The sequence below is a fragment of the Octopus sinensis genome, linkage group LG1 (genome assembly GCF_006345805.1).
Source record: "Octopus sinensis linkage group LG1, ASM634580v1, whole genome shotgun sequence".
In the NCBI taxonomy this organism is placed as follows: Eukaryota; Metazoa; Mollusca; class Cephalopoda; order Octopoda; family Octopodidae; genus Octopus; species Octopus sinensis.
This window is the reverse complement of record NC_042997.1, coordinates 108,568,295-108,593,190: the sequence shown is the minus strand read 5'-3', so window position 1 is coordinate 108,593,190 and position 24,896 is coordinate 108,568,295. Positions and strand designations below refer to the sequence as shown.

General features: G+C 37.8%; 2 protein-coding genes across 2 annotated transcripts in view; one reads left to right on the top strand and one right to left on the bottom strand.

The window, feature by feature from the left end:
• The window catches only part of LOC115217158 (probable 18S rRNA (guanine-N(7))-methyltransferase), a 38,658-nt gene extending 31,762 nt beyond the window's left edge, over positions 1 to 6,896 (top strand). Inside the window, exon 12 of the mRNA XM_036503667.1 lies at positions 6,571 to 6,896. The gene's annotated coding sequence lies outside the window, so the exon portion shown is untranslated. The remainder of the gene's footprint in view (positions 1 to 6,570) is intronic.
• The window catches only part of LOC115209072 (mitogen-activated protein kinase 1), a 96,891-nt gene continuing 73,623 nt past the window's right edge, over positions 1,629 to 24,896 (bottom strand). Inside the window, exons 4-11 of the mRNA XM_029777164.2 lie at positions 19,867 to 20,056; positions 13,252 to 13,384; positions 10,823 to 10,894; positions 8,777 to 8,856; positions 7,108 to 7,186; positions 6,600 to 6,709; positions 3,886 to 4,015; positions 1,629 to 2,540 (exon numbers count right to left, since the gene is read on the bottom strand). Of these exons, the coding sequence (XP_029633024.1) occupies positions 2,533 to 2,540; positions 3,886 to 4,015; positions 6,600 to 6,709; positions 7,108 to 7,186; positions 8,777 to 8,856; positions 10,823 to 10,894; positions 13,252 to 13,384; positions 19,867 to 20,056 (802 nt within the window). The 3' untranslated portion in view covers positions 1,629 to 2,532. The remainder of the gene's footprint in view (positions 2,541 to 3,885; positions 4,016 to 6,599; positions 6,710 to 7,107; positions 7,187 to 8,776; positions 8,857 to 10,822; positions 10,895 to 13,251; positions 13,385 to 19,866; positions 20,057 to 24,896) is intronic.

The following is a 24,896-nucleotide window of genomic DNA, read 5'->3' as shown; positions in this document are numbered from 1 at the left end:
CACACACTCACATATACCACACACACACACCTGTTTGAAGATAGTCAACAAAGATAAAACAACAGATAAAGTGTACAGTGGACTTATTTCTAGCAAAGACACTGTAAACTTGATCCCAGAAAAATCTCCTCTTCACTCACAAAAAAAGGTAACAAATAGCTAGAGCAGGGGGGGCTTATTTTTTTTGTCCTTTTTTCTTTTTTTGTTCTTTTTTAGTTTGTTTTGAATTGAGTTTTTGTTTAGAGTCTGTTAAAAATATCAACACCAAAGAAAGGGGGACAGGGTGGGAGGGAAATATAAAAAATTAAAACAATGACATCACAGAAAGAAGATTGGCAGAGAGAAGGGAGAAGAAGCAATTAGGACAAGAAAAGAATTAATTAAAAAATACTAATGAAACAGTAAAGCAGCAATGAATTCATCACAGCTAGCAAATATTTCTGTTTTTCTCAAAATTATTGAATGTGTGTGTGTGTGTAAAACATTAATGTACATTGTGTGTGTGTGTGTGATGTATGTGTATGTATGTAAAACAATTTTATTGTATGTTGTGTGTAGATTAGTAAAATGTATTTGTAGGCATGTGTGTGTGTGTGTATGTATTTAAAATATTTTAATTGTGTGTGTGTGTGTGTGTGTGTGTCTTGAGGCTTTATCTTTTCTAATTGTCATTACATCATTATTATGATTATTATAATTTGATACACCAAGAGGCTGAAACAAAACAAAATGTTTAAAATGTATAACAACTTCTATATTAAGAAACTTTGGTATGAAAAAAGAGAGAAAAATAATATATATATATATAGAGATATACATATATATATATGTAAATATATACACACGCACACACATTATACATACACATATACGTAAACATACGTATATATAATCAACTTAACATATATACATATGTATATAATTAACAACACATACACACACATATACATACCCATGTATATATATAAACAATACATATACACACGTGTATATATAATCAACAATGTGGTTGTTCAATGAGAAAGAGATTACTTTGGGTCATTTTTTTTCCTTCAACTGTGAATAATTATAGTGTGTGTATGTGTGTGTGAGAGTCAGCGTGTGTGTGTGTGTGTATTTGCACATTCCTGCAGGCAAGCAAACATACATAAACACAACCCCACACACTCAGCCAGTTTATATACTATATATATATATATTTATACATACACGCACACATATGTATATGTATACATATATACATACATATAACAGTATATATGCACATGTGTACACACATGAAAGTATATACATGTGTATATACATATATATTTATACACACACACACACAGTGGAAAATGCATAAATGTGAATGTAAATGCATCTGTAATTCAAGAAAAAGTGTTGAGTCAGAGAGAGAGAGAGAGGAGGGGGAGATGGAGCGAGGTACAGAAATGGCATGGATAAAGGGGGTGGGGGAAAGGGGGTTTGAACATGATTAGTGTGTGTAGATATAATATATATTTATGGAAGGGTTAATTAGCTGAACATGATTAGAGTTTATATGGAAGGGTTATTAGCTGAAACACACTGTATTGAGCCGCACAAAAAAATAATAATAATAATAATATTATTAAAGGAATGCTTTATTTTTTTTTTTATCAAAAATGTAGTTTTACTACTGTGTGTTTGTGTCTGTGTGTGTGTACATTAGAAGGATGTTCATAAATGAGAAGAATATAGATGTATTAAGAGAAAAAAGATGAAATGCAAAAAAAAAACTGTGCTTACATGTGTGTGTATGTGTGTGTGTGTTGCGACTGTAAACTATTATTGGTCTGCTGTTACTCATACACTTAAGTGTGTGTCTATGTATGTATGTGTGTGTGTGTGTATATATATATATATAAATATATATATACACACACACATACACTTATGTGTGTGCATATATATACATATAACTATTGTTATAACTCACTGTCTGAAATCACTAAAAACATACATAGGTGTATATACACACACAAACTTATACATACACACACACACATACACAGCATCCTGTTGGTTCCACTTCTGTAGTTTTTCAAGAGTATGTAATCCAAAGTGTGTGTGTGTGGAAGTCTCCTCAACACCATTCGTCTCGTTGATTCGATTGAAATCTGGCAGATGTTGTCGTCAATTCGGTTGGAGCGAGCTGTTGTCATCTGTTCAGTTCACAGTGAGCTGTTGGCATCTGTACAGTCGCAGAAGATGAGGATGATGCATGTGAAGATCAAATCCGTTCGGATATCAGCAAAGTGGCTACAGCAGATTCAAATAGAAGACAGTCAGCAGTGGTTTAGAGCTTCAGTAGTAGTAGTAGTAATAATTAATAGTAGTAGTTGTGATGGTGGTGGTAGGTAATGTGGTGTGGTGATGGTACTAGTTAGGTTGTAGTGATAGTAACAGTAGCAACAGCAAGATAATGGCCCCATGACAGCTAAATATAGATGGAAATCTCCCAGTTTTTAGAGCCAGCAACTCAACAACCACAGCATTTGATCTCATTCATCAAGGATCTATAAAGGAAAACAAAAATTAAGAAAATGTTGTGATTGTCAAATGTCACAGGAAAAATAATGGTAAGAAATCATTTTAAAAAAAAGATTGTTTTTTAATTTTCATTCAGTGTTTTTATAAAGCAATAACCAAGACCATGACAGACTGACAACCCGTTTGACACCAACCCACCTGAGCTGCCTGCACCACGGACTCACAGACAATCCTTTTAATACCTAATCACCTGACAAGGCCTTTGGTTCTGATACAAATTTCTTCTTTAAAGACATTGCATCAAAATTTCAATTAAATTTACAATCCAAACACCAGAAGATAATAAATATTATTTTCAAAATTAAATGAAATAAAGGCAGTGTGTTTTTCAGTGGCAATATGCTAACAGAACGGTTTTCGATGTTGCATGCCATAGGAGGTGGTTTTGAAATGATCTCTAAGTTGAACTGCCATAGAAAGTGATACGGTTTCTGACAACTTTGTGTCGAAGGTGACACAATTATGGAATACTTTGAGATTTTACACAGAGAACTGGACATTGCAGTGACTGATCTACAATTATCTTCATCTTGATACAGTCCATGAGCTTGACCTGGACTTACAATTGGAAGAATAAAATGAATAAGAAGAAACAGCAAGCTTGATAATAAATTCTTCATTTAATTTGCTGCCAACATGTAACTGGTTCTAGAAGCCCATATCACCTTTTCATTTACATCTTGTGTTGCCTTGGCACCACTCAGACTCTAAAATAGACAACTCTGAAGTTGTCTCTCTCATAATATATCCATTGAAAGTAAGGTAAAATCTTGTCTTGGGAGGTTCATTACACTAATAGTAATAATAAACACATGCACTGGTTCAATTTCACTTCTTTATTGTTAGTCAATTGGTTAAATATTTATGCAGTTAACTAATCAAATGTTTAGCATATTGGTTAAACAATCAATTAGTTGTTTGTTAGTCAAATCTTTTTGTCACTACTGGTAACCTCATCAATGACTTACCCTCCTTGTCTCTTTAAGATCTAGTTTTAGTCACTGAATAGTAACGAAAGGACTTTGACTAACAAACAACCGATTGATTATTTAACCAGCACATTAAACAAATGATCAATTAATTAGTTGGTTTGAGATTTAACCAATTGAATAACAATAAAGAAGTGATATTAAACCAGTGCATATGTTTATTATTATTGGCATAATGACCGTCCCAAGACAAAAGAGTTATTTCAACACACAAATTTACTAATAAAACAGAATATCAGATTTCTGAAGGGCCACGATTACCAACATTTTGGTGAGCAAAGTATTTGTCTTAGAACCTAGAAAGATATTGATTGCACCTTACCAGGATCATATTCTCCATTCTCAGTAAGTTGCTTCAATCGCACAGTTTCATCATAGATTAGCCATTTCAATTTCTCTTTGGGTAAGTCATCCAATTCTGTTTCAAATGTGAAGGGTTTTTCAGTAACGGGCTGAAAGGAGTAAAAGGCACTTGATTAATGACTGGAGGAAAATTTGTGCTTTTGTGGTTCTCAAAAACAATACAAAAATATTTCTAGCACCGCAAACAGGAAGTTTATGACACATAAGCCTTGTCAGACAACCTCAAGAGGAATTTGTTTTCCCATGTCCCACCCATGCCAGCATGGAAGGTGATTGTTAAATGATGGTGATGTGATGCAACAGTAGAGTCAGTCCTTTTATATGAAGCAACAGCCTGGATGCTTACCAAAAACTGGAATCCAAGCTAGATGGAGCTTATACCCAGACATTAACCCTTTCGTTACTATATTTCTGACCAAAATACACCCCTCATGGGTTTCAATTAAATTCTAAAATAATCATGAATCTAGGCTTGTTTCATTAAATAACTAACTTTTTTACTTATCAACATATTAATGTGATATTTGGAACATAATTAAAGAAAGGGTTCTTAATCAATTCTATTGCATAACTTTTATCTCAAAGTGACTTTAATTACAGGTAAATTGAGCAAAAGGTAAAAATATTAAAATTTTGTTTAAACATCACCATAGAAAATGAATCATCAGCTAATATTCAAATGGGTATGCAACAAAATTTTGATAAAGAAGAATTGTGCACATCACTATATCATCAGTTGAATTTAATGCACAACAGGTGTACCATAAAGGTGGAATAAAGTGAAATACTGGAATCCACCGCAAGTTTGACCGAACTAAAGAAATCGGTCAAAAAATAATATACTGCCCTGGTTATGGTATGGAAGTGATAAATTCCAGACCACATCGTTCCCTAGGCCATGCTGACTAACATTATTTTCCCTGTATAAAAACTAATTCCACGCAGTACCCAGTATTTGCTTCACAAATTTTCCGAAATTTGAACTCCCATTTTGTGTTTGTTTACATTCTGCGTAAGTTTGTTTCCGCATTGATCGCTTCAAACAATAACTTCCAGACCACATCGTACCCTAAGCCATGCTGACTAACAATAGTTTCCCTGTATAAAAACTAAATCCACAACAGTACCCAGTATTTGCTTCACAAATTTTCCAATTCGGAATCAATGCTTGATAACATGAAACTCCTATCCATTTTCAAAGTTGAAGAAAAATCGATGCCGAAAAAAATGTGGAAAAAAATCTCCCAAAATTCAGGGAATTAAAATTACACGTCGATCGTTATACAAAACTGTAGATGAACTGTTTACGAAGTATAATCACGTGTTTTCACGAATGTACTAAAGAGATTTGCTCTGATATTCCCATTTAAATATGAATAGGTAAATACGGGCGGTTTGGCAACGAAAGGGTTAAGGGCAGTCTTAAATGCATCTTGGAGAACTCATCTCGCCAAGAAACTGCTGTACGGCGATCTCCTGCCTGTTGCCACCATTATAAGGAAAAGCCACTTGCACTTTGCAGGACATTGGCTGGCAAGATAAACAAGAGCTGGCCAGTGACCCATTGCTGCGGATGCCAAAACTTGGTCATACTTGAACAGGTCATCTGTACACAATGTAGATCAAACTTAACAGAGACACTGGATGCCTCCTTGAAGACCTCCCTCAACTGATGCAGGACCAAGATGGATGGAGTATGCAGGTTAAAAAATGTCCAGGCAAGCTCGACCAGATGGTGATGATGGTCCAGGTTTGAAAGTGTTGACTCTTGCACCTTAGGAAGTATACGTACACACATACACACTGCAACGAGTGACATCACTTAGTCCCCTTTGTTGTACTTAACCAGTATTAATAGGTTTACATCTAATTTTATTTAACAGGATTAGATTACTACATTAAACAATAGTTATGGCATTTATTGAAAGGGGGGAAAATGTTTCTTGGATCAAGTGAAATGGAGTTGTGACACAAGGAGAGTTATCACCAACTGTGATATAAGCCAAACCTGGACAAGAAAAAGTAAGAAAAAGTGATACAGGTGATGTTTACAGAAACTATTATTTAATGTAGTAATCTAATTCAGTTAAATAAAATTAGATGTAAACCTATTAATATTGGTTAAGTACAACAAAGGGGACTAAGTGATGTCACTCGCTGCTGCTGCTGGCCATTGTCTCTCTTCCTCATGGCACTTCACAATCCGTAGCCATCACTCACTCCTCATTTACACCATCAAAAGAGACTTAATATTTCTGGGTTAACAGTTCATCATCATCATCATTGTTTAACATCCATTTTCCATGCTGGCACGAGTTGGATGGTTTGACTGGGGTCTGGGAAGCCAGGAGTCTGCACCAGGCTCCTGTCTGATCTGGCAGTGTTTCTACAGCTGGACGCCCTTCCAAGAGCATAGTGGACATTAAAAAAAAGAACCTTTAAAAATACATAAATTATGGGTTCACTACAAATTTTCTACAAAAATAATGGAATTTAGATTTCATTTTTTTTTTTTATCCCTTCCAATAGCAACCTGCCCCAGAATAGCCCTGGTTCTATGGTATAAACTTTCAGTTTTTAAAGGGTTCTAGGTTAAAACATTTCAAACTTCAGCTCAATAACAAAAGTTCTGTTTCTATTTTAGATGGAATTGTGATGTGTGACTTCACTTACCTCATCATCTGGGTCGTAATATTGTTCCAAGTATGGGTGGGCAAGGGCCATCTCCACCGTGATGCGGTTGTTTGGATTAAAAGTTAACATTTTATCAAGAAGGTCTAAAGCTGGAAGAAATGAAACATTAAAAATTATAACAACATAAACAACTGATTGAACAAGAAATCTTTCAGAGACGACATCATCATCATCGTTGATCTCTCTCACTTCACACTTTCAGGAAACAGAAATCGTCAAAATGGATCTAACAATGCTAGATATAAAAATATAACCCTCAAAAAAAAAAAAAAAAAAGGGCCAAGCAAATGTTTATTAATAAATATTTTAAGATTAAGGTGAAAAGAATCCCAGCTTGTTTTCTTTGGTTTTGAAGATGATGACCCATGTAAAAGGGGGATACACTGTTGGAATTGATTTCTGCTACTCCCTGTATATTGTATATGTGTAGCTGTCTTTAATTAATACACCTGTCCTGAACCAGTTACAATCTGCTGCTAATGCTTACCTTTAGGATCAGCTTTCTGAAACAAGCTGCACCATGGAATTTTGGGTTTGTATGGAAGAGCCTGGATATAGCCACGAGCCTGAAGACAAAGGAAAAAGGGTTTATTGAAATGGTTTCACATCCAAATTGAAAAGCAACAAAAAGAAAACAAAACTAGAATTTATGATAATGGACATTATTAAGTGGTGGTCAGCTGAGATAAAAATAGAAAATATTTCTATTGCAGAGAATTTTACACTAATTTTAATTTTCATTTGATTAAGGCAGCAAGCTGGCAGAATATTTAGCACATGAGGCAAAATGCTCAGAGGTATTTTGTCTGTCTTTCCATTCTGAGTTCAAATTCCACTGAGGTTGACTTTGTCTTTCATCCTTTCAGGGTCAATGTAATTGATTAGCACCCCCACCCACCCAAAAAATTTTCAGGCATATGTGGAGGTGCAATGGCCCAGTGGTTAGGCCACCGCACTTGCGGTAGTAGGATCGCGGTTTCGATTCCCAGACCGGGCATTGTGAGTGTTTATTGAGCTAAAGCTCCATGAGGCTTCGGCAGGGAGTGGTGGCAATCCCTGCTGTACTCTTTCGCCGCAACTTTCTCTCACTCTTTCTTCTGTTGGCCTGCTCGCTTAGCCAGCAGGGTGGCGTCATTTGAAGGTTAAAACAATGCAAAGCGCATTGTGACCAGCAATGTGTAGCAATATCTGATAGCCTGGTCGGTCACAGTGATCATGGTGATATATATATATTATATATTTATGCATGTTGAAGACAAATAGACAGACATCAACATGTTTGTTCTCCCCTGTACTGAAGAACAAATCTATCCAACTCATACCAGCATGGAGAAACAGATGTAAAACTACAGAATAATTATTTCTGTTCGAAACTGTTGACAGCACAAAACCAAGTTTTCATTATTTGATGGTGGTGGTCAGCAGGAAAAACAGTTGATTGAACAACACCTTGTATGTCTACAGTATATATGTTATGGGACTTTAAACCCTGTCAAGAAGTCAGCTGGAAATCACTTCTATCCAGTGTATGACATTCTATCATATCTACTAAAGGTCTGCTTGAACCCTTTACTATTCAGCTGACTCAGTCAAACGTAATCCTTATTTATTCACATTGTCTTGAATTAATCATGGATTATCTTGCTGCTTCAGGGTTTTGATGTGATGGTTTATTTTTAGGATAACATTGTAGGGTAGGTGTGAGAGGCCAAATCTTGTTGATCTGAACAATAGAACAGGTATAATATTTTGGCGGAAAAACGGTTGGTTTAAATGCTAAAGAACAAACCTACAAGCCTTAAATAAGATTTCAACATGAAAGAAATGCAAATAATAACCTAGATAGGTGGTTAGGTCTACAAGAAAGACCAGATCTAATCTAACAAAGATGGTGCTATCAACCAAAATTCAATCTTTAACCATTATAAAATGTTAAAAGTGTCTTTTTAGATTCCAAATAATGATTCTTAGATCAAATCCTGTCTGAAACAATGGATATATCCAAGAATAAAATAATAATAAATCATCATCAGAGAGCAAACTGAATGCTATAAATATGCATTGATGACAATAATAATAATAATACAAATATTTGTAATCTTATTAACGACTTAGGCATTTAATTAATTAAAACAAGTTAATAAAAAACAACTGACCTTTTCATTGATAATACACTGCAGATCTTCAGCACTGGGTGAGCCAAGTACAGCCAAGATGTGATTTAGCTGGTCAAGATCTGAAGTATCATGATGAAGGAATCAATAGAGACAAACATGTACCAAATCGGTATTTAAACCAGTGATGCTCAACCATTTTTCACCCCTCCATTCCTTTCATTGCTCTTTTTCTTGAGTGAACCCTTATAAACATTCCTTGTTTAAAGAGATTCTTTTTGTATTTTTATAATTAAATATAATTAGAAATTGTATTTTTAAAAAATTGTTAAAATATTTTGTGTATTATAGAAGTATAACTAAATTATTGCAGATAAATTTTAACAAAAAAAACCTTATGTGGACCCTTGTTGAGAACCTCTGTTTTCAACTGATAAATGCTTATGGGTTTTAAAACCATCTTCCTTGCTTCCATCACTAGCAGACTGTGAACATTGAACCGATTATTCCGTATATTTGAATCAATCAAATATGTCACCATAAGAATGGTTTCTGTCTTTCAGCTGAGTGATGGGTAATGGTGCATTGCTGTTTTTAAGATCATGTTAGAGGAAGGGTTTGAATTTTCATTCTTTGAGGCAGAGTTAAAGGAATTCCTCAAGCTCAAACATAATCATCATCATCATTTAATATCAGCTGGCAGGGGTGGCATGGCTGGGATGCTTTGACAGGAGCCACACCAGGTTCCATTGTCTGTTATGACATGGTGTCTACAGTTGGATGCCTGTCCTAACACCAACCGCTCTACAGAGTGGACTGGCTACTTTTTACATGGCACCAGTACTGACAGGGTCACTAAGTACTTTGCAAGACACATCAACAAGTTTAATTATGTTAGTGTGGATCCTAGAACAACCAACTTAAATAACCCAGTCATTAGAGTAACAGACTCAAGGATCTCAAAATCTTTCTGATGCTAACAAGTCAATAATTATCTAAAGACCACAGGACATCAAAGGAATATTTACTGGTGTGATTAACCACACAAATCTCATTTGTCCATGTTGCTAAAGTTGGTGAGAAATCAAGAAACCACAATAAGCAGGACATTCTAACTCCACCAATAACCTGGTCATGAGAACTCTTGAAAGATTCTTATAAACAGATTCTTGTGATTCTTTTTGTTTCAAATTTCTATTAAAAAAGAAAAAAAATATCAGTTTAATAGTTGTGTCAATTCCAGTATTTTAGCAATCTCGTATGCACCTTTTCACCAGTTTTTGTGCATCAAAGGTGTCACACAAATGCTAACAAGGCCCATCATCTTGATGTAGGGCTTAGCATAATTTTTACAGCTGAACAGCAAACACAGGGTTTGATTACCACCATCTATACATTGTGTGTGGGTGTGTGATGATGGGTTAGGGTTAGGGTTGTCAATTGAACAACTGGCAAGGGCTAAATGGCTGAATATTTTACAAACGCCTGAACCCTTAACCTAATTCTCAAGTAGAATCAGTGTGATACAGCCAAGATGCCATGCTATGGGTTTGAACATGGGACTGCCCGGCTGCAGAGTGAACAACTTCTACACTACAAACACATGTAACATGACATTAAATGAACAAATTAAGGGCTAAATGGCTGAATATTTTACAAACGCCTGAACCCTAAACCTAATTCTCAAGTAGAATCCGTGTGATACAGCCAAGATGTCATGCTATGGGTTTGTACATAGGACTGCCCGGCTGCAGAGTGAACAACTTCTACACCACAAACACATATAACGTGACATTAAATGAATAAATTAAGGCGGCGAGCTGGCAGAACCATTAGCACGCCAGGCAAAATGTGTAGCCATATTTCATCTGCCGTTATGTTCTGAGTTCAAATTCTGCTAAGGTCGACTTTGCCTTTCATCCTTTCGGGGGTCGATAAATTAAGTACCAGTTACGCACTGGGGTCGATGTAATCGACTTAATCCGTTTGCCTGTCCTTGTTTGTCCCCTCTGTTTAGCCCCTTGTGGGTAATAAAGAAACAATTAAATGAACAAATTAATTAAACAATGGTAATTAAGAGAAGGATACAGTGTTTTCCAGGAAACAAAGGTCTGTTTGCCAACATTTCTGCCAAGATACATCCAACAGACCAGACATCGACTGATCAAAGGTTAAGGAATTTAACTTTATTCACAGCAAGCTGAAATTATACTTTAGTCAAACAGATTTATACAGATATATGAAATAAATTTAGCATAATCAAAGCAATCAATATTTTATACATAACCTCCAACCTCTCGTCTGGCATACAGTCATTTCTCTTTGTTCCACTCCCTGAATCATCTGAGGGGTCTTTGTCTTACAAGCCACCTGGCAGCTCTGCAGGTACTGGCACCACATAAAAGCACCCATGTTGGTGCCGCATAAAAAGCGCCCAGTACACTCTGCAAAGTGGTTGGCACTAGGAAGGGTATTCAGCTGTAGAAACGATGCCAAAAGAGACACCTGATGCAGCTATCCAGATCCTGCCATACCCATGCCAACATGGGAAATGGACATCAAAGGATGACGTGTGTGTGTGTGTGTGCAGGCATATACATGTGTGTCATCCTCGTCATTTTAATGACCACTTTTCCATGCTTGCACTGGTCAGACAGATTTTCTACAGCTAGATGCCCAAACAAAAGCCGTCAAAGCAACACACATCTTTCTTTGGGATCTTAGAATTGATGCTGATGGTTATGGTGCCGGAGACAGGGGTTAAGCCCTGGATGGATGAAGTATGCAATCAAAGGCTTAAATGTCTGTCAACAAGATTCAGCCTCTTTCTCACAAACCTCACAGAAATCAAAGAATCTTAATCATGTAACATCCAACCTCTGGGCCCAAAACTCATCAGATTAAAATATCATGAAGCATGGTTGAAAGGGACAATAATCGACTTTCTCAAAATACTATGGCTTCCCTGATGGCTGCCTGTCCAGGACCGTTTAGCGCAGGCATGTCAGCAATTCTGGTTCCACACTGAAGCGGTCATTGAGGTTAAAGGCAGATTCATAGAATAATCTTATGAGATTATTCTATCAATCTTTGCCAGATTAGAGTTGTTTTATTTAATTACCAAATATGTCCTCATATAATTCTTGCACTCTGTATACATATATACACACACACACACATACGAGGGGCGTTCAATAAGTAATGCCCCTGACCCACTTGGAGTTGTGCACTTATTTATACCTCTATAGATTAAGTGGCGAATTACAGCTCTGAACTAATTGTGGTTTCTGATTTACAGGTGCTTGAACTGAGTCAAGTGTGAAATGGAGCCTGTTGAGTGTCGAGCAGTGATCTGGTTTTTGTATTTGAAAGGACGCACACCACGGGAGACTTTTGATGAAATGAAAGTAACTTATGGTGATGATGCCCCATCATATGACCTTGTATAACGCTGGCATTGTGAATTCAAACATAGTCGGAACTCTGTGGAAACAGCTCCCAGATCTGGTCGCCCCCTTCTGCCGTTGATGAGACGTCTGTCCGTCAAGTTGAGGCTGCCATTTTGGAAGGTCAACGCATAACTATTCGCCAAATAGCCCATAAGGTCAAGATTAGTACCGGGTCTGTGGAAACTATCATTCATGACCATTTGCATATGCAAAAGGTGTCTGCCAGATGGATTTCCAGGTTGCTCACACCTTTCCAGAAGCAAGAACGCGTTGAGTGCTCGAGGATGAATTTGGAGATGTGCCAAGAAGATGAGTCAAAATTTTTCAAAAGACTGATCACACAGGATAAAACCTGGGTCCATCACTATGATCCATAGACCAAAGCCCAGTCAATGCAGTGATAGCACTGTGACTCACCTCCTCCAAAGAAGGCAAGGGTGCAGCCCTCTGCTGACAAGGTTATGCTCACAGTCTTCTGGGACCAGGACGGAGTAGTAATGACAGATTTCCTGGCAAAGGGTACCACAATTACAGGAGCCTATTATGCTTCACTTTTGAGGAAATTAAGAGAAGCTATCAAAATCAAGAGGCGGGGCAAGATCAGCAAAGGCATCCTCCTCCTGCAGGACAACGCTCCGGTCCACAACTCGCGTGTCACCAGATCAGAAGCACAGGCGTGCAGCTATGAACTCCTCCCCTTGCACCCTCTGATTTTCACCTCTTCCCAGCCATGAAGTTGATTTTGAAAGGAAAGCGTTTCCCAGATGATGCAGCCTTGATTTCTGAAGTCACGTTGTGGTTGGAGGACCAAGCTGGGGTCTTCTACAAAAACTGTCTCCAGAGCTGTATCAAACGATGGGAGAAATGCATAACTCTGGGTAGTTCCTATGTAGGAAAAGACTAATAACTGTGCCAAGTGTCGATGCTCTACTGCTATGGGAAGTGGGTCAGGTGCATTACTTATTGAACGCCCCTCATATATATACACACATACAAAGCAAGAGAAAGAGTGTTTTATTCTGCATATGTCTGTAGACACATATCACAAAATAATTAGGCAAAGGATACTAGATTTAGTGTAGCCCTTAGAATTTAACATGATTTCTGGTGCTCTATACCAACGAGTGGCCACATATTCGGTCAAGAATCCAGTGTGGTCGTGGTCAGGGTCTGCTACTCGAGCCAAACCAAAGTCACAAATCTGAAGAAAGAAAGAAAAAGAGTGCAAAATGAAATTGTCATTTTGAAATTCATCTCAAAATGGTAAAAGAAACAGCAATAACAACTGAACCATTCATGTTAAACTGGAATATTTTCTCTGGCAGTTGTTCACTGTGGAGAAATTTCATGATTCCAATGGGGAAAGGGATCTTAAGGCTGAAAAATTCTTTTATCACCATTCACACAATTATTGTGTGAGATTTATTTTCCTTCATGTGGATTGAAAGGATGCTAAATTAATAATAATGGCATTTAATTTTATGCAAAATGCATGTAAAATTATTTATGCCTTTAAAACATTTTTTCAGATAAGAGCTGTTAGCGTCAGGTTAATACTAATGTAAGCAAGACTAATATAAACCTTTTAATGATATACAGTTGTCATCATCATCCTCATCATCGTTTAACGTCCGCTTTCCATGCTAGCATGGGTTGGACGATTTGACTGAGGGCTGGTTAACCAGATGGCTGCACCAGGCTCCAATCTTGATCTGGCAGAGGTTTTACAGCTGGATGCCCTTCCTAACGCCAACCACTCCGAGAGTGTAGTGGGTGCTTTTATGTGCCACCAGCACGGTGGACAGTCAGGCGGTACTGGCAATGACCTTGCTCGAATCTTTTTAGACATGCCACCGGCACAGATGCTGGTAACGATCACGCTTGAATGGTGCCTTCTACATGCCACCGGCATGGAAGCTAGGTACAAATCTATTTTAATACAAGGACTTTTGATGCTATGTTTTAATGTTTTGTACACAAAACTACTTTAATAAAAAGCTGCTAATATTAATAAATGATGCTATATATATATGTTACACTAGTTCAATATAAGGGCTTTTTATGTTATGCAACAGTGTTACATATAAGACTAGTATAAGAGCTTTAAAAGACCACTTTAATATAAAGTTGTTAATGTAATGTAATAGTGTTGTACAGAAGATTTATATGAGGCTGTCATGTATACAAGACAACATTTTATTATGGGAGAGGTGGAAATAGGATGGTGAAGTGATAAATGGAATGGAATATAGGAAAAAGTGATGAAACACTGGCTTAGAGTTTCCTTTAAAGTTGCTATATGAAAGCAAGACGTGAGTAAAAACATCCACACACAGGAAGACATGGGATGAAGGATGAACCTTTCAGACAAGATGACAAAGGACCGAGATACCTGGCACCTTGCTGTACTCCAGGAAACCCTCTACAGAGGAAGCGTTAAGGCCAGTCCCTCCCCTGGCAAAGAGGATTGGTGTACAAGAGTCCGTGACACATAAAAAGAACTTATGCCAGCATTGTGTAAAGGTGCTCGTGCCGGCACCATGTTAAAAGCACCCAGCGCCAACTGTGAAGTGGTTGGCATTAGGAAGGGCATCCGGCCTTAGAAACCAAGCTGAATCAGACTGGAACCTGGTGCAGTCTCCAACTTGCCAGATCTGATCAAACCATCTGACCTATGCCAGCATGGAAAATGGATGTTATGATGATGATATAGATGCACAAACTTGGGATAATACAATCAGTATCATTCACATGAGTGAATGAATAAATTGTAGATGTGTTAAATGAACTTTACAACATACTTTGGAGTGTTTGCACCAAATATTAACTTGCATACAAACTAAAAACAGAAATAATATTGAAAATATTGAACTGCCTTGCAAAGTGTAATGGATAAAACAAGAGGGAAACAGATGGTTATTATTGATTAGGTGGTGGTGATGGCAATCGTCAAATGATTCTAAATGCCTAATTTACAAACAGAAAATTAGAGTAAAATAAACTCTTATTGCAATGTATCCCCATCAAAATATAAAATACAGTGGAATCTTCATCATCATCAACCTTTAACGTCCATTTTCCATGCTGGCATGGGTTGCACCGATTGACAGGAACTGGCAAGGAAGTCATGGGCTGTACTATGTTCCATAATCTATTTTGGCTTGGTTTCTATGGTTGGATGCCCTTTCTAACACCAACCACTCCACAGAGTGTACTGGGCTAACATCCATTTTCCATGGGCTGGACATTTGAACAGAAGCTAGTAGGCTGCAGAGCTGCACCAGGCTCCAGTTGTCTGTCTTGACATGGTTGGATGCCCTTCTTAATGCCAACCACCTTACAGAGTGTACTGCACACTTTTTATGTAACGGGTGCTGTTTACAGGGTACCAGCATGGGTGCTTTTGACATGACACTAGAACCTTGGTTTATGAATTTAATTAATTTCCAAACCTGAAATGTTCATGAACCAAAACTATTTTTCCCATAGAAAATTCCAGAGAAGGTATGGCAAATTCAAGCAGGGATGTGCTCTGAGTGAAAGCCAGGCACCAACTAATGCCTCTCCTCCCAGCTTGTGTGTTTGTTACTCAAGAAACCATTCACAAAGCATAATTCCACAGTATTTACTAATTTAACATTAGTAAAATGTTCTTTTCTCAAATAAAACAATAATCACCACCACTGTTGTAATCATTATGGCGTTAGGCAAAAACATTTTGCAATATTTATTATTTTCATTTTAAGATCAAATCTCACCAACGTCAAATTCATATTTCATCCTTCTGGGATCAATGAAATAAAGTACCAATCAAATACTAAAGCTGACTTCATTTACCAACCATCTCTCCCCAAACTTCTAGCCTTATGCCTATGTTAGAAACAATTATTATTATTATTCAACATTTGATAGTTTCAGGCAAATTTCTGCAACACCACCGTATTGTTGGAATGTGTGTAACAGTGTGAATGGTTTTGTTGTTGTTGTTAGGGGAGTACAAACTCTTCCCAGCATTGTATTGCATCAGTTTGTTTTGTTATGGTGTCTGGTTACAGTTTTTTGTTGTTTTAGTGTTTGTATTGTGTGTAATGCGAGTTGTGTTGTTCTGCTTGATATCCGGCCTGTAGAGGACATGATGTGATGAGGGTTTATTTCATTGAATATTTACTGTATATTATTATTATTACTACTACTATTACTATGGCAAGCCAGCAAAATGCTTAGCGGCATTTTGTCCATCTTTACATTCGAGTTTGAATGCTGCCAAGCTCAACTTTGCCTTTTAACCTTGCAGGATCAATAAAATAAGTACCAGTTGTATTCTAGGGTCAATGTAATCAATTCCACCCCTCCCCAAAATTCCAGGTGTTGTGCCTATAGTAGAAAGAATTATTATTATTGGACAAGAAGAGAGAAATAGCAGAAACAGTGAAGTGACAGACTATTTCACTAAGGGCCTTTATATTCTGAGTTCAAATCCTGCTGGAGCCATGACCTGCTTTTTATTCTTCTATAAAATATTAATAATACACAGGGGTTACTTCAATTGACTACATTTCCTTCTCTATATATTTGTGGCCTTCTACCAATATAGGACGAACTGTCATCAGCAGCAGCAAGAAGCAAAAACGACAGAGTACATCCGTCCTTAGTTCTGTTGTCCTTGCTATGGAGAATTCAGTTTCTTCCATTTTTAATTTTACCTGACTGGATTAATTAAATACTAACCAGGTACATTCAGTTTAGACGAAAACTAATCCCTAAAAAATGAAAAAAAACTACACTTGAGCCAAAGTAGAAAATGTTAATTAAGACATGTTACTTATCATAATCTCTTATTTTAATTGGCATTTCTATATATTAACCACTTGGATAATTAATCAAGTCAATCAGGATTGTGTCACACCCAACAACTGGTGCAGCAGTATCGTTGTAAACTGCTACAAGGGCAGAGGAAATGCCTTGAGAGAGGAGCAGCTGTAGAGTAACCAAACTACTGGATCAGGCTATGAAGGTCACCGAGTACAATTGATCCATGAGAAGACCTAGATGAGATGCAGAGGGGGTTTTGTGCCTGGAAGGGGTACCACAGAGACACTCTTCCTTGTGAGGCAACTACAGGAGGAATACTTAACGATTATGTTGATTTTAAGAAAACCTTTGATATGGGTGTCATGCTCAGCAATTTTGTGATCAATGAGGAAATCAGACAATAAGCTTATGAGAGCAACATACAAACATGCAGAGAGTAAAATGGGAGTCATCAATGATTTCAATGACAAATTTAGTGTGAAGGTAGGACGAGTTCATCTACCTTCAATCCATCATGGTCTCTCACATCAGAAGTTACCTTTCATTGCTAAATATGCTAGTTGGAATCTATCCACAATTATATTGACTCAAGTGCACCTATTTACGGTTACGTCTACCACACACACAAAACAAACTCCCCTTCACTCCACCTTAAACTTGTGCATTCTGGTATCATTCATACAGACATGCACAGGTCCCAGGAATAACACATGCACACACTCCAGCACAAACGTGACAATAACAACCCAGTCCATTTTACTCTTTTACTTGTTTCAGTCATTTGACTGCGGCCATGCTGGAGCACCACCTTTAGTTGAGCAAATCGACCCCAGGACTTATTCTTTGTAAGCCTAGTACTTATTCTATCGGTTGCTTTTGCCGAACTGCTAAGTTACGGGGACATAAACACACCAGCATCGGGTGTCAAGCGATGGTGGGAGGATCAAACACACACACACACATACGACGAGCTTCTTTCAGTTTCCGTCAACCAAATCCACTCACAAGGCTTTGGTCGGCCCGAGGCTATTGTAGAAGACACTTGCCCAAGATGCCATGCAGTGGGACTGAACCCAGAACCATGTGGTTGGTAAGCTAGCTTCCATTCCTGCACCTATTTTAAGAGCACTCGTACATATTCCTTACACACTCATCAAAGAAAGAGCATCATAACACATCCTGAAAGACCAGAGGCAACATTGGGAAATTGTCTTCACTTAAAGACTTGGGTTCTTTTGCAGAAAAACTATTTCTACTCCAATCAATATAGCACTGGACATTGGAACACACTGTTGAAGTGTAAAAGGTATGTGTGTGTGTGTATGATGCATGCATACAAAGAGCAATGCTACATGGCAGTGAGAGATAGGCCCTGAATGCAGAAGACATGCAAAGACTAGAGAGGAATGAAGCTGGTATGCTCCACTGGATGTGCAAGGTCAGTAGACATGTGCGACAGAGTGCTAACGTATTGAGAGAAAATTTAGACATAAGAGGAATTAGATGCAATGTAGAAGAGAGAAGACAGCACGGATTTGGTCATGTGAGGCATATGGATATAGCCAGCTGGAAGGAACTTGTGGAAGAGGGAGACCCAAGAACACATGGAATGAAGTGCCGAAGGCTGATCTCAAGACACTATGTCTTATGAAAGAGATGACAAAAGACCGAGGTATGTGGTGCCTTACTGTACTCATGAAGACCCGTCCACCACAGCAGAATTGATATTGGTGCTGGTGCCATGTGAAAAACACCCAGTGCATTCTGTAAAGTGGTTGGTATTAGGAAGGGCATCCAACCACAGAAACCCTGCCAAAACAGTGGAGCCTGGTGTGGCTCCCGGCCTTACCGGCTCCTGTCAAACCATCCAACCCATGCCAACAAAGGAAAATGGATAATTTGCTCAACCTATGTGTTCCTTAAAACTAACTCATGTCCCAGTGGACTATTTTCCCCAAGATTAAGACATTGGATTTTAAGAATTAGGCCAAGCTCAAGCACTAATCTAGTGATTACCTTTTCTATGTTTTACTGGCATTTTCTCACTCATATAAACACAGACACACACACACACATATATATATACAGAGAGAGGGAGGAGTGGACACATGGCCTAGTGGTTAGGGTGTTGCACTCACAATCAAGATCATGGGTTCAACTCCTGTACTAGGCAGTGCATTGTGTTCTTGAGCAAAACATTTCATTCCACGTTGCTCTGTAGTCACTTCAGCATCTGGCATTTGGCACACTGCACACCAGTACAAGTGATGTCCATTTGATGGAGGGAATGAGGCAATGTGCTACAAGAACATTTCGATTACTAGAAACATCTGTGCAGAACCATCTTTCTCAGACTTAAGAGACGACCATTACCATTTTTTTTTGTTGTTGTTGTTCATTCCCGTCTGGGCTATGAAAGGTCTTTGTATATTTTTGTTGGATGTAATTCTTCATACCAGTATGTAATTCCTGACGAAGAATCTAATTTTTATTTCATGAGGAGTTCTTTGTTTTTGAGTTTGGAATTAATTAAACTCCGAAACAATTTGTAGAATGTGTATTGGTTCCATACCAACCTAGATTATGAATTAAAGTCTGTCTACATCTACAATTTTTCCTTTCCTTATACTTCATATATATATATATACACACACACACATATATATATTCCGTTGAATTTGAACAAGTGACTGAAATTGACTTTTTTCTTCTTTTTTTTTTTTGTAATCAATAATCCTGACTTTGGCAAGCTTGTAGCATCAGCATCTTATCGCTGAAGACTGGATATTTAGATTAACTGGATGATTTTTTTAAATTTTTACTAAGTTGTTTAAAGAGCAAAGATAAAGTGTGTTAATAAATGATACATACCTTTAGATCACAGGTGGTGTTCAGTAAGAGGTTACTGGGTTTCAAATCCCGATGCAACACATTAGCAGAATGAATATATTTTAAACCACGCAGTATCTGATACAAGAAATAACACACATGATCGTTACTGAGTCTCTGAGTTTTCAGCAACTTGTACATATCTGTCTCCATCAGAGATTGAACAATATAGCTGAGAGATTTGGGTTAAGTAAACAACAGATTCCATTAAAGACATTTCAAAGACATTGGTTGCAGGTCAGACATCACAGAATCAGTTACGCTCAAACAAATTTAGGGTCAAACGCTTCCCAGACATAGCATTTCATTTCTTTGGATTTGATCAGGCCTTGGTTGAGTCATCAAGAAGTGTCCTTCCTTGACCATATCAACCATTGTGCCACAAGACAAAACTGAAAGAAGTTTGCTCTGTGTCCAGCATCATCATCATCAAACATCTCTTTTCCATGCTGCAACTCACACAAAAACAAATGTATAAAATATCATAAAATAAGAAACTGGCTTTGCAACCAGTGGTTCTGGTTTCAGTCTCACTGCATGGCACCTTGGGTAAGTGTCTTCTACTGTGGCCTTGGGCTGACCAATGCTTTCTCGGCGGATTTGGTACAAGGAACTGTATGGAAGCTCATCCTCTGTGTGTGTTGTGGTCATGGCTGTGTGGTAAGAATCTTGCTTCCCAACCACACAGTTCAAGGTTCATTCTCACTGCATGGTACCTAAGGCAAGTGTCTTCTACTGTGGCCTTGGGCCGACGAAAGCCTTGTGAGTGAATTTGGTAGAAGGAACTGTATGGAAGCTCATCCTCTATTTTTGTGTGTCCATCATTTGACAACCAGAGCTGGTTTGTTTATGACCCTGTAACTTAGTGGTTCAGCAAATGAGAGTGACAGAATAAATACCAGATTTTTTTTTTTTTAAAGTTCTGGGATCAATTTGTCTGACTAAACCCTTGAAGCCAGTGCCCCAGTATGGCCACAGTCCAATGACTGAAACAAATAAACTAAAAAACAAACAAAAAAAAAAAGAGATAAAAACGAAACTGCAGTGAAGTTCTGTAAAAGTCCATCGAACGAGAAAAGATTTCTAGAAGAGAAGTGAAATTTGACGAGAGACTCCATAGTTTGTCTAATTATATTCAACTCGTTATATCAGCTATTGTAGACATTCACTAGATTTCAATTACAATACAAATAGCATTAAAGCCTATCCTGAACCGATTAACATGCCAATGATGTCGATCAACAACTAGACAAAGTCAATTTAGTAGACAAACCAGTGAATTACTAAATTTTTATTCAGAAATGACCGAGTGAAAGCGTTTTCTGGCATTAGTTAATTTTCTGAAGAAAGCTGTTTGATTCAGCCAAGCATGTGAGTGTTGATTGTTAAAAATTTATAGTTAAAGTTCTCCAGTATTAAACTAAAAGCAACCAAAGACTGAGCTAATTGAGGATTGAATGAATTCCTCAAACTGTTTTTGGCAGCAAATTGGCAGAACCAGCAGCAGACTGAGCGAAGTGCTTTGTGGCAGTTTGTCTTTTATGTTCTGAGCTGAAATTCCAGTGAGATCAGCTTTGCTTCTCATCCTTTTAGGGAGGGGTTGATAAATTAAGTACCAGTTGAGTACTGGGGGTTGATGGAATCGACTATTGCCCTCTCTTAAAATTGCAGGCCTTGTGCCTATTCTAGAAAGAATTATTTACTTTGAAACTAAAAACATTTCATCTGAAGGAAAAATAAGAAACAACCACAAAAAGTGCTTTTCTTTATTTAATTCCTTAAACAATTCTTCATCAGAACTTGGACTAATTTTCTGCCTCTAAAACATCAAACTACTGAATGCTTTAATGAGAGAGGGAGAGACAGACTGTTAATACATAAAGGTTAGGAGCAGAAAGTATGGAGGTTTAGAAAGAGGCAAAAGAAAAGGAGGAGAAAAAAACAAGGTAGAGTTGAAAGCAATTAGTGATACGAAAATAGAAGTAAATTACACGTGTCCAAGCCAACAGTTGACATAAATGGACATTGAAGTCGAGTGTAGAGGTCATAAGAGGTCATTATTATAATGTGAAATGTGAAGATGAGAGGGAGAGAGAGAGCTTGTTAAAATAAGTGAGAGTAAAACGATTCATTTTTATTAACTATTAGAATCTTCTGGATATAATACAATTTTCCAAATAAGGAAAATATAAGCATAAATTTTAAAAAATACTATTTTTCTTTTCACCTAGAAGATAGTGAGGGGGTGATGTTGATTCCTAATTCCAAAGACGAACCTAATGAAGACTTTACACATTGTACTGGAACGTAAAATAGGATTTAATTAATGTGTCTGTTGGTATGATAAAATTGGTGCATTCAGCATGTGCAATTAACACGAATATGAGAGGCAGAGACTAAGAGAGAGACGGTGGTTTAGTGAGACACGACATTGTTAGGAGTGGAACAGAAAATAATCTTATTGATTGAAGAAAATAAAACTACAAAAAACAAAAAACCCTACCATGAACAGCTAAAAACAACTGAGATTCCAGTTTAATATCTGAGATAATCACTAAAGAACTGGTTTTATGTTGTTGTTATTTCTATCTCTATAGGTACAGACGTGGCCGTGTGGCAAGAAATTTGCTTTCCAGCCACATGCTTCCAGGTTCAGTCCCACTGCATGGCACCTTGGACAAACAAGTGTCTTCTAATATAGCCTCAGGCCAAACAAAGCTTTGTGAGTGGATTTGGTAAGTAGAAACTGAAAGAAGCCCATCAATGTGCGTGTGTCTTTTAGTCTGTTTGTCCCACCGCCCACCACCACCTGACAACCAGCATTGGTGTGTTTATGTCCCTGTAATTTAACAGTTCAGCAGAATTACTCTCAGGCTCAAAACAAAAATAAGTCCTGAGGTTGGTTCATTTGACTAAAAATTCTTCATGGTGGTGCCCCAGCATGGCCACAGTTTAATGATTGAAACAAGAAAAAGAACCTCTAATCCGCATGAATGATTAAGGAGTTCTTGGAGTTATTCCTTGGGGCCATCTCAAGGAATAACCCAAGATTTCTCTCGGCACCAAAACCATTTTTCTTTTATTCTCTTTTCTTTATTCTTTTAATTGTTTCAGTCATTTGACTGCAGCCATGCTGGAGCACTGCATTAAACGGTTTTTTAACTGATCAAACTGACCCCAGGACTAATTCTTTTTAAAGCCTGGTACTAATCCTATCAGTAGACACATCAACATCAGTTGCCAAGCAATGCTGGGGAACAAACATAGACACAAAGACACACACATAAATATATACATACAATGAGCTTCTTTCAGTTTCCATCAGCCAAATCCTCTCACAAGGTTTTAGTTAGCTTCAAGTTAGAGTAAAAGACACTTGCCCAAGGTTACCATGCAGTGGGACTGAACCTGGAACCATGTGGTTGGAAAGCAAGCTTCTTACCACACAGCCACACCTACGACTATGGAAATTTTTTTTAACCGTTTAGCATTTACTTGATAACATTGCTTTGAATTCATTATCATCATCATCATTTAATGTCCACTTTCCATGCTGGCATGAGTTGGACGGTTTGACTGAAAACTGGTGAATTAATCATGCATTATCTCATAGCTTTGAGATTTACTTGATGAGATTGTTTAGTTTTAGAATGACATGGTAGGGTAGGTGTGAGAGACTGAATCTTGCCAGTCTGAACATAAAACAGGTAGAATCTTTGCGCTGGTGGGTATGGTCAGCTTAAATGCTAGAGAGTTTCACCAATACCAATATTTTACTTTACTCTGTTTAGTAGAAATTCCAGAAGTTTGAATTCACAGTTCAAAAGTTCCTTGGAAACAACTCCTGTCAGATACATTGAGAAATATATTAACACTATTTTTAATCTTTTAGAATTTATTCTTCTTTCACAAAACTTAAATCAGAGATCCCTAAAACTGTTGTTTGATCTGAGAAATAATGAAAAGATTTGGTCGCTGTCAGCCTCCCCTGGCACCTGTGCCAGTGACACGTTAAAAGCACCTACTGCACTCTCGGAATGGTTGGCGTTGGGAAAGGCATCCAGCTATAGAAACACTGCCAGATCAGACTAGAGCCTGGTGCAGCCTCCTGCTTCCCAGACCCCAGTCAAACCATCCAACCCATGCCAGCATGGAAAATGGATGAGGATTTGAAATGAACATGAAGCAATACTTTTAATACTTTTGGAGGACTATTAGTTTAGGATTCTCATTTCACACATTAGCATTTAAACTGACCGTATCTGCTCCAAATATTCTACCAGTTTTACGTTTAAACCAGCCAGATTCTGCCTCCTGTACCTATATTTCAAAGTCATTCTAAAAATAAGCCATCACATCATCAGAATGTTCTGCTGATGAGTGAATAAATGAAAGAGCCTAAATGATGAGAGATAAAAACTGGGAAGAGGCAGCAGACACAGAGCGAAAGAGACTGGGAGATTAGTATGAAGGGGATGTGTGGGAATTATAGAGGATAACAGCTTGTTGAACAAGGGTCAAGTGGTGGAGATGGAAGGAATCTGAAGAAACAGAAGACTTAAAAAGAATTGGTGAAGGTTGTTCTCAACAAGATGGACTTGATGGAAGAAAAAGCATAGAACTGATGTCAATGGTGAGATGGAAACATATCTGGAGAAGTGGACACAAAATGGTAAGAGATAAAGGAAGAAAAGTCAAAGTAATAAGGAGAATACAGGAGGCAGTCGAAAAAGCCAGCTTTTATATATGGCTGAAGCGAGGAAACCAAACATAGCCTGAAAGCCATAACATGCCGGCTGGGAAATAGCATCACTAGGTGAGACTGGATGATACTTAAGCAGCATCGCTGATTGACAGGTAACTGTCTCGTTCATGGCACCCCTTCCTCCTAGTTCGAAGGCTTGTACCACCAAACAGCAGGTCACTCCAGTTGCTGGAACTGAAACTAACATGACGCTGTTGGAAGGCAGGTTTAGAGAGAGTGAGGGCTAAGATCACGTGCCCTTCCCCTC